The 10,613-nt window shown below is 40.0% G+C and overlaps 1 protein-coding gene across 3 annotated transcripts in view; it reads right to left on the bottom strand.

Moving 5' to 3' along the window:
• abcc2 (ATP binding cassette subfamily C member 2) overlaps positions 1-10,376 on the bottom strand; it is an 18,626-nt gene extending 8,250 nt beyond the window's left edge. The window contains exons 1-18 of one of the 3 annotated variants that reach the window (XM_020601684.1): positions 8,747-10,376; positions 8,321-8,545; positions 6,717-6,893; positions 6,401-6,547; positions 6,170-6,310; positions 5,527-5,649; positions 5,320-5,375; positions 4,979-5,234; positions 4,648-4,832; positions 3,853-4,030; positions 3,153-3,407; positions 2,279-2,344; positions 1,833-1,970; positions 1,599-1,745; positions 1,431-1,515; positions 648-714; positions 397-523; positions 1-67 (exon numbers count right to left, since the gene is read on the bottom strand). The exon at positions 1-67 is cut by the window's left edge and continues 104 nt beyond it. In XM_020601684.1, the coding sequence (XP_020457340.1) occupies positions 1-67; positions 397-523; positions 648-714; positions 1,431-1,515; positions 1,599-1,745; positions 1,833-1,970; positions 2,279-2,344; positions 3,153-3,407; positions 3,853-4,030; positions 4,648-4,832; positions 4,979-5,234; positions 5,320-5,375; positions 5,527-5,649; positions 6,170-6,310; positions 6,401-6,547; positions 6,717-6,893; positions 8,321-8,365 (2,260 nt within the window). In that variant the 5' untranslated portion in view covers positions 8,366-8,545; positions 8,747-10,376. Of the gene's footprint in view, positions 68-396; positions 524-647; positions 715-1,430; positions 1,516-1,598; positions 1,746-1,832; positions 1,971-2,278; positions 2,345-3,152; positions 3,408-3,852; positions 4,031-4,647; positions 4,833-4,978; positions 5,235-5,319; positions 5,376-5,526; positions 5,650-6,169; positions 6,311-6,400; positions 6,548-6,716; positions 6,894-8,320 lie in introns of all 3 variants that reach the window. The other 2 variants (XM_020601686.1, XM_020601687.1) reach the window with 2 other exon arrangements.
• Positions 10,377-10,613: the final 237 nt, after the last annotated feature.

Here is a 10,613-nt window from a genome sequence, read left to right as displayed (position 1 = left end):
ATAGGATATTATCCTTCAGAGTGGCATTTTGGATCCAGGCTTGCTGTGGCACAAAGGCAAGGGAACCCTGGACAGAAGGACATTAAGAGTCAGGCACACAGACTTCCTTAATCATACTGTTATCCTGCCCCCTGAAAAGGAACTGAGAAGGGAAACAAATAACACTTTACTGCTGCCTTACGGCACTGTTCAAAGAATGGTTTTAAAGGGCTCTAAAGAAGTCAAAAGGTTCAAGGTTCTTCCCTTTCAAAAAAACTGTTCTTTGAGCAATTAAGTGGAGTAAAGGCCATTTCGTCACAGAGGAACAGATGCCTTGTTGTGCACATTATACTGTATGTCCCTAGATAAACACATTATTTTTGTTAAACAGATATTAAGAGAGAAATAAGGTGTCACCTGAATGTTGACAAAGCCTTTGGTGCTGTGCATCTCTCCCAGGAGAGCTGACATGAGAGAGGATTTCCCTGAGCCAACAGCTCCCACCACTGCTACCAACCGGCCTGGCTTAATGTCTAAGGACACACTGGCAAACACACAGAATAAATATGTTCAAGAATGTAAAATACAGTGAAAACAAATACAGACCTCTGTGGCCATATAGCATAAATTCCAAATGTGTAATGTTGTATTTGACACAACAAACATACTCTCTCAGCACAGGCTCAGCTTCTCTTTCCCAAGTGAAGGAACCATCACAGATGCTAACAGCAGAGTCTAACAAGTGAAGACAAATGGACATTGAGAGATGACAGATATACTAGTAAGGTATTCTCCTAATATGGTTTAGTTTGTAAATGTTTGGGTTGCTGGAACACGCTGTTGAGCCTTTTTGGTGTCATGGGCCCAACTCAATAAAACACCAGTTTGTGAGAATGGGCCCACTTGATGACCCTGTAGACTTAAGTTCACCATTAAACCCACACAGAATTTGTATTGGCACTGGTAATAATACAGTTATTAAGTCAGTGGGGTTGTTTTTGGTGTATTTTTCTTTTGATTGACAGTCTTGGTAGAACAAAGACAGTGGTTGGACAACTGAGTGGACCTGGCTCTCAGAGATCATTGCCTACCAAGCCAGTGGGCCCAGCTACTGCTTAACCTGAGCAAATACAAGGCAGATGCTGTGTAAAGCCACATATCTGCTCTTTGCTTGGGCGAGGATAGGATCCAGGGATACTTTGTTCTAAGGATAGGTTAGGTCTGAAAAATTGTGCTACTTATTGTGGGGCTCTGAAGATTTATGACAGCATGGCCTGACACGCCCCTTTTTGGGGTCAAAAAAGGGTTAAAGGTAATTTAACTTGTATACGGAGCTTCCTTCTGAATGCTCTCCCATTCTTTGGCACATTTAATTGTGTGTTGAATATAAAAGTACCAGCAAACTGGTAAATAAACTTCACTGCTCAGTGGAAGAAGAGGTGTGAACATACTGAAACTGGGGTCATGGCGCACAATGTCACGTTCAAGGTCTTCACCTCCCAGAAACTTCTCCAAGCGCTTCGTTGAAACTGTTGTCTGAATTGTTAAAAAAACTGGTTAGTGAGCATTTGATATCAGTTTAATATGTGTGCATGTGCCACATGCTGTTGTTCCCTTACTTGCACAATGGAAGCAATGAGCATAGGCAGCATGGCCATGGGAAATCGGAGGATGTTGAAGAGAGAGATGGAAGTGAAAGCCTTCTCAGCTGTCAATACGTTATCTGAACTCACTCCTACAAACACTGCAAATGTGGCCAGAGAAATCTGCAGAAAAAAGTGTGAAGAAGAAGAAGATTTGCAAAGACCATCCTTGACTTCTTTTCTTTTGCAGGGCTCTTTCACACCACTCACCAGAGCTGGCGCACTGCTGAAGATGAAGAAGGAGACAGATGTCAGGTAGGCAAACTTCCTCATGACCACCAGTTCTTGCTCCCTGATGTCTTCCACCTGTGCCTGGAAGGAAGGCTCCCATGCAGACAACTTCAAAATCTAGTGGGAGATGAAAAACAAAGAGTGACATGAAAAAGGAAGGGTGGGATAAGAGGGCTTTCATACATTACATAGTCAATGCCAATAAGCCACAGGGGGTGGATGCAGTGTAATAAAGGGCAATGAGGACTAACATCTCAGCTCTTTTCCGGGACATAAAAAGCTTTTCATCTGAGGAAGGCCTAGAGTCCCCCGACTTCCATCAATTCACCTGAACTATTTTCACACAACAAAGAAGTAGCGATAGTGATATTACAAGGATTACCATTGCTACTAACTCTATAAATTAATAAAATAAGGGCACTCACTTTGATTCCATTGAGAATTTCATTCATGATTTTCAGTCTCTTGTCTTTGAATTTCATGTTCTCTACCTGAAAAGAGATCATATAAATCACCAGGGAAATGCAGCTCACTGTTAATCTCATGTTAAACAGATAATACAAAATAATAATTATTATTATAACATTATACAATTATAATAATAAAATAAAATAAAAACTGTATCATATCTCATTAAAAAATATCTGACATAAATTCAAAACATTGAAATTATAACATGCAGGGATATTTTTTGCCACCCCAACAATGTGAGGAAAAGAAAGTCTTGGGAGAAACCCACTCAATGACCCCTGCTTTTGCTTTTGATAGAGTTATAGTTTGTGGTATGCATTGATTTTGGTTTCAAGTGCGCAAAGCTTTGAGCCATAGCTGTTGAAAGAGATAGGTTTCTTAAATATAATTATATGGTTCTTTGCCTGAAAGCAGAGACAAGAGTCATTGACCACAAAATTGGTTGGGTTTTGTTTTTTCAAACTTTCAAAACGTCTAATTTGACTTCAGTGCACTCAGGGAACACAGATTGTTTTGTTTCTGTTTCTATGGCTTTAGTAATTTTCTGTGTTATATACATAATAATAATAATAATAATAATAATAATAATAATGAATAAATAAATAAATAAGTCAGAATTTATTTTATTATGTTCAAAATTGTAATTTTTGACTATAAGTAGTATGTCAGAAATTATTTTATTATGTTCAAAATTGTAATTTTTGACTATAAGTAGCATTTTAACTGAAATTGCTGGTATATTGTTGTTGGTATACTGTATACAGCACAGTGTAGTGTATCTTCTACAGATGTAACAGCTATCATGTATGTGTGTGTAATTCTACAGACCTGGATTTTTCTGGCCTTTGTGGCTAGTAGCCCATTGATTGGTACCATTAGCACCATGACTGCAAGGCCTGCCAACACAGAAGGTCCTAACTCTAACCACAGGAAAACAAGGGACAGGGTGATCTGCAGAGGGCAGGACCATATCAGGTGGATGAAGTTGGTCACGTCGTTGAAGCGCTGGGCATCTGCTGACATCAGATTCACTGTCTCCCCAACAGTTGACTCTTTACGAGTATCGTTAGACACCACTAGTGCCTTGGAAAAGAGATTAAAAAGGTCCAGTGAGGAGAGAAGGAAATGGAAAAGAATTAAGAGGAGGACAATTTGGTGGGAGCAGCAGGGGGTCTACATAAAAGATCTTTATGAGCAAAGCAAATTATTACTCTGGCATTTGAAAGCATTAGTGTTGCTGTTATTACTGTATTAAAAACATATAGGGGACACTGAATAACTAAGAAAATTGCTTTTGTATGATACAAGGGCAACTGAGGTGTGGAGGCTATATAGAAAGTTTTTCTTCTTTCAGTTTACAATTACACGGCATTCACGTGTTGATGAAAGTAGTTTTTCAGTCATACAGCTGACAAAGTCTCTTGGGTAGGTGCTGAAAACTCCAAGTGATCATTTATTTCTTATAATGTGAACTGGCACTGTAATTCATCAGCAAGAAATGCAAGAAATGTCATTGTCCTGTTTTTACCTTTTTGTACACGGCAGCCATGATGGCAGTGCGAACCTTCATCCCCAGTAGAAAGCAGCGCTGGAAGTACTGCTGCAGAAACAGAGACTGCAGAAAGGCCACTACTAGCAGCAGCACTGCATACAGATACCCTTCCCAGGCAAAACTGGATTTGTCCTGAGTGAAGGAGATCATCAATCTAGGGAAAAAACAGTTTATGAACACATAATACTATGATTTTTTCCAGCATCTAAATGCGGTTACTTAAAGTTTGGTTAGAAGACTAGCATTACACACCCAAATCTCCAAATTGTTAACAGTCAAATTGCATTGTAGGAATATAGGTGCTGCATTTTGACAAGAAAGAGAAATGTGTATATTATATATCTATATAATATTTTTAGTTCTGACTGTTCTAACAGTCCATTATGAGTCCAGCGCTTTGATTAGCAAAGGACATAAGGTAAACATTTTAATAACAATCACAGTCAAGATGAGAAATATTGCTTAGTTCCTTTCATGACTTTGCTGTAAGTCTCTTCACTCTACAACAGGTTTAACATCTGGCTGTATAACCAGTATTCACCAGTGTGACTGTTTAATATCCCTAAGTTAATGATTGCAGACAATGATTGGCAGATTGAAGGGTGAACAGTGGTAAACAGTACAAAGTGCTTCAGTGACACTGATGCAGAAAATGACAACAGTTTCAGGATTTGTCTTCTAAACGCATATTATTTTATAGGGCAACGTAGCTGCTTACAAGACAACTGCAGAAAATTCCTGACACTATCCTGATGCCTTATTTAAACTCACTTAAGGAGCTGAGGACTGACAAATGCCAGCAGGTCCTGCAGAAGTTTCAAGAAGGCAGATTCAAAAAAAATCCATTTATGTGTTTTGTAAATGGTTGTAATTAGCCATGAGTTGGGATAGTTATTGTCCTTCTTCTTTTGGTCCTTTTTCTTCTTCTTTTCATCTTCTTTCTTTTCCCTTTCCTCCTACAAAAAATTGTTTGAGAACACACTGATGTATACAACAATAAATGTGACAGAAAATCAACAGTGATACTAAAAATAAAATGCATTAGCAGTGCAGAGAGGGTACTTTATATGCATGTTAAGTGTTTTTGACCCTGCAGTCTTACCATCATCAGCCTATCGTGACTGACGCCTTTCTCAAGACCATTTGGGAGGCCATTTTCATAAGCCTCTTCCAGGGCTTTGTCTCTGTTCTTATCCTGTTTTTTCCTCAGCCGCTTTTGAAAGCTGACCCGAGCTGCAGCCAACTCTGACTGCATGAAATACTGGAAGCGCTGGTTGACGTGAGCAGTGCTGTCTGCCTCGTTCAGCTCCCACATGTCCTCCTGAACCAGGGGCCGCTTGTAGCCTTTCACTGCCATACTGGAGAGACAAAAACAAGTTGGAAGTTACAGTGTAGACGTGTGGGTGTTTGCTAGGATTCTTACTGTATCAACTTTTAATTTACCTGTGAAACCAGTTAAAGGTGATTCTGCTCAAAAATGTGGCACCTGACTCAGGATTCTATGGATAAGAACAATAACAAACAGTACACAGCTGGACTATGTTCACAGGAGTCTAAGCTAATGGTTTTGTGGCTACATGTTACACTGTTTCACAACATTAAAACAAAAGGCAAAGAAGACAAAGAAACTTTTATCTGTGTGTTTGATACCTTTTTAGCACGCTCCTTGGCTTCTGATGAGATATCAGGCACAGCAGAGAGAATCAGTGCAATCAATTCCAGCCCAAAGGAAATGTAGAAAAGGGAGAAACGAGGGACATCACTGACTTCCCCCTGATGGTCACACATGAGTGGAAGAGAAGTGTTTAAGGGTGAGGTATGGCAAGCCGTCCAGCTCAGTGGGCATGCGTATTAACACGCATGCAAAGTAAGCACGCGTTAATGCAGGCCATGTTAACACGGAAATTAAGTATGTTAACATGTTCTAGATGTGGTAACAGGTTACAGCCCTCTCTCTCCCTCTCTTCCTACTAAGTCATATTGCTATGTACCTCTGCATAATGTCTATATGAGCAGTACAGAATCCAGGTGACCATAGTGTATAAGTAAAAGTAAAGTAAAGTAAAAGTAACCATGACGGAGACATACATAGGACCATATGTCAGAAGGGGTCGACCCCTGTATTTGCAGCCAGTGGCACTGAAACTCCATTGGATATGTTAACACGCACGCCTGCTGAGCTCCATGGCTTGCCATAGTAAGAAAGATGATTGCATTATGCCTGAGTAATTGATCCATTTTTCTTTTATCTGAATTCCTTGATCCTAACTTGACATGATGTCTCTGCTCATACCAGCCTGAGCGCCTCTCGTAGGAGGGTCTGAAAGGGGAAGATGTTACACAGGACAAGGAGAAACCAGAAAAGGAAGAGTGTGGTAGAGTCTACTGCTCCGTCCCTCCTCCTCACTCCTTCCTGGCACAACAGCAAAAGGATCTAACGAAGACACATCAGAACATTAAAACCCATTTTTTTAAGTCTTGAGCACCAGAGCAAATTAATACATGTTAAGCCTGTTGTATTTACCCATGTGACAGTATACAGGACAGGGTTTGCGTAATGTACACCAGGGTTTTTAACTGTTGATGGTGGGTCTGTGCTTGGACCATAGTCTTCTCCTAATGTGACTGCCAGTCCTGCTAAGGCTGTCAGTAACAACAGAGACACCACGAGCTGAGGAGAGGAAAGACAAGTAAGCCAGGCAAACGAATCACATCATAAATGTGTTTTGCTTTTTGTTACTCTAATTGACCTTTACAGTTATTAAGATCAGCTTCATGTTTTAGCATCCCATTACGTCTAAACAGTGTATTTATTTAATTTGTCTTGCTGCATGCATTACCTGTTTGCTGAGGTAGATCTTGGACAAGTGCTTTGTGTTCACTCGCATCCTTGTGCAGACAGACGCCAGGTGCCACGGGGCACAGATCCACAGGAACCCCAGCGGGATCCAGACCAGTACCGTCTGCTCCACACATACTGGGAGGTCTGGGTCTTCCCTATCCAGATATGAAGCATTCTGAAGAGCGTGTACACATACATGCATCACATAAGGATAAGTCCTCATTGAATGACACAGCCTTATAAAATCATGGTGCCCCCTAATCTCACCTCTCTGGTCAGAAATTAGTCAACTCATGTGATTCAATCCTAAGTCCCTGCTAACTATGCCCCACTCCACAGAGGAGATTGATGGACGTGGTGTGAAAGGAGCTGAACACTGAGGATTTTAATGTGTTATAAGAACATAGGACCTCCAGAGAGGACATACGGTAAATTGCAGTGTATCAAGCACTTAAAGTTATTCCTGTATACAAGCAACCTGTTATTAGGAGAGGCCTGGCTCCATCTCACAGTCAAAAGTTGTAGTAACACAAGCTCCAGGATGAAATGTGGTAGCTAGATGTACAGTCTGGACAGACGTCTATATGTTTTGATGTCTTTTAGACACCATATGGAGATGATATCTAGAAGTAAGGTATTTTACTTGATGTAATTATGTGGATGCTTAAGTGGAATCTTTGATAAATCCTCTCATGGGGAAAGTAAAATGTGTACGGCTACAGCTTATGATTATTTTTTTTTGAATAGCTCATTAAGAGTTTAGCCAATAAAATGTTAAAAGATGTGGGGAAAAGCCTATCACAACTTCCCAAAAACCAAAATCCAAAGATATTCAGTTTAATCTGTTATATGTCAAAGAAAACGTTTCTGTTTACAGAACTTTAAACCAAAGACTACGCAGCATTTCTCACCATTTCGTAACTCATTATCAAAATAGTCTAATGTCTAGGTAATTATTATAAATTAATCCACTAGTAATTTCAACTCTAAAAAACTGCCTTACCTTATAGGAAATCAAGTGTTTTGCTTTTTATAGCTCATAAAGGTGCTGCAGCTTCGAAATGCTGAGTCACGTCATGATTATTGCACATTCACATCGGCTCACTGTGTACAGGGGTTGAAAACAAACTACCTTCATATAAACATACTAAGGTCTTTTTCACATATCTCTTAACTCCAATTTTAAATAAACCCTCACATTTGTCTATCACATACTGCAGACTGACACAACATACAAACACCTGTAGAAAATAACATACAGAAGCCTTGCAATACTACAACTTTTGAGAAGCTTATAGTATTCAGTTTTCTTGAGCCTGTCAGCAAAGTAACAATTGCTACTTTGTAATAACCTAATAAAAAAAATCTGTTTCTCAGACATGACAGATTATCTTTTTCTTGTACAAATTATTGTATTGGTATTGGTAAGTGTTAATGTGTTCATCATCTGTATTTTTTCATTTAAATGAATTTACTATATAGGTTACTGATCATATGTATGTCCATGAAAGATTTTACAGGTTACTGAGTGTTTCTAAATTTAAATTTCCAAAAATCCCACTGTCTCACTTCAGCTGCATTAACTCTGGCTGGTGAACTCACCCAGAAGATCGACCCGCAGTACTCCTCCAGAGCTGCAGCACACATGGTCCACACCAATGGCTTCAGTCACCCTTAGATAACTGGACAACCAGGTGCCTCTTACCCCGTTCTTCTACTGCTGACTCTCTCCTCTGTCCACCCACACCCCAGAGACAATTGCAGGACGTGACTCTGAGGGACTTTGAGCCATGAGGCTTTTAAGATGGAAGAAAACGTTGCATCCTCCTTGAGCAGAAAAAAAACATTAATATACCAGAGATAGTATATTAGGAACTAATGTAAGAAGCAGATGGGTTAAAGCTTGAGTTGTGATTTCTTCCTTTTTACGATGAAGATTGTGAGGTTTTTCTTTTAGTCCTCAGTGACTTGTTTTCCATCTGTATGAAGCACACATGCAGTCCCCCTAGTTTAAATGAAAAAACTCACCAGCTGGATTCAAAGTCACTGAGAAAATCCAGCTTTGCTCAGCCCACAGACACTCCTCAACGCTTAGATGTGTCTAAAGTTCAACATTTAGGCATGTAAGAGAGAAAAAAAGAGAGCGGCAGAAGGGCTTACACAAGTATCCCTTTAGTCCTGTGTTAGGGAGACAGCCCACCAGAAAAGGGAATGTGTCTGGAAAAGGGGAGGGCATGGGCTTATTACACCCCTTTTCTTGTTTTGTTTTCACTCTCTCAGAAGTCACATCAGATTAATTTAAAGCAGCCATGCATTAAAATGAAGTTGCTGGGCTGAAGTCACTGAAATATTATTTGAAAAAGATGCAGAATGTTTGTCAGAAATAACTGGTAGCTAGTGGGAATCTTGGGGGAGGGGAGGGTGCTGACTGCTTGTTGTTTTCCCTTTCTGTTTCCTATTCTGCTCAGGAGGAGGGTTCAACTCTATAACCAAAATGCATGCAAGGGATTCAAGCCGAACACAGAATGAGTACATATATACAAAGGGTAGAAATAGCTAACCTGAGGCAACTAGCATGCGCAATCCTTGACCAGGAATAAAACTTCTGTGCTGTTATAAGAAAACTCTTGACTTTTCTTTATGTGACATATTGAAGGGGGGCTATTTGTGTTACAACTACTCCAGAGGTAAACTGCTACCAGACACTAGCTCGACATAAACCACAGAAACTAAGAGAACAGCAGCTGGTGTGGAAAAAGACAGGGGAACACTTGATAACAAAATTAATCTACAGAATTGTTTTGCTGAAATTATGATCCATGCATGTCATCCATTCCTCTTTGGCCTCTTTAATGTTCTTGTCCACCTGTTCCCTCTGCTTCTCCATCTCATCAAGGGCTTTCCAGCGAGAGGAGTATTCAAATTCAAATGTCCCCAGCTGAGCAAAACGTGGCGGCTGCTCTCATTCTTTATGGTACTTTGCAGTCTTCGGCAGCAGTTTTTCAGGAAGCCCATCTTCAGCATCCATATGGTTCAGTTCTCCCTCACCCTCCTGGTGAGGAGGACTAAACCATAACAATCCAGCATCATATTTCTCCCCATTGAGAGGTCAAGTGGAAACAGAGCAGCTTCTTTTCCGCTTTATATTATGCTCATGTCTCACACTAACAAACTAAAAAGAACAGAGCACATAAAGATTATTCTTGGTAATTGTGTGATAAAATAAATACTCAGCATGACACCGGAAGACTTGTTGTGTAGAAATGTTAATCATTTACAATCATGTAAACATAACCTTTAACAGCATTAAAATGTGTGTGAAAAGTATTTCACTGACGGTGATGGTCCAACAACAGATTATGTGACAGTTAATCATTACACTTATGACGGTGACACATAGTTGTAATCCGGCTGACTCACTGTGTGCATAACCCCAAGGACGACTGTGACTGGTGAAGATAACTCCTATGTAAGTGAAGCATTATAACTATTTGATTTCTAATCCTAGTAGTCTGCATAACAGTGAGCATGGTGTTCTATGATAATTAGATCTCAGTACCTATCAACTCAGTCTGAGAACTCATTAAACTGGACAAGTTTGGATGCGGAACCTTTGACGGACTGCTGTTTCCTGCGGTAAACCGTACTCATTTCCTGTTTTCTGTATTTACACTGCTTTGTGCTTGCTTCCAGATTGTTTAGGAATTAAACTCACTGTTTTCTAGGTTCATCTGAATTTTTGAGTGACAACATACGCTTGCACCACTTAAAGCACTTGTTTTGCAGAAGTTCTTGCTAACTACCAAATTTAACTTGCTACTTTAGGTCGGCTAGTTTAGAAGCTAGCTAAGCTAGTAGCTTAATCGAGAGCAATGGCTTCCCCCTCTTCCTCTCC

The sequence above is a fragment of the Monopterus albus genome, unplaced genomic scaffold (assembly GCF_001952655.1).
Source record: "Monopterus albus unplaced genomic scaffold, M_albus_1.0 scaffold52.1, whole genome shotgun sequence".
Taxonomy (NCBI): domain Eukaryota; kingdom Metazoa; phylum Chordata; class Actinopteri; order Synbranchiformes; family Synbranchidae; genus Monopterus; species Monopterus albus.
Note: the sequence above shows the minus strand (reverse complement) of the source record. Positions and strands in the feature narration are given on the sequence as shown.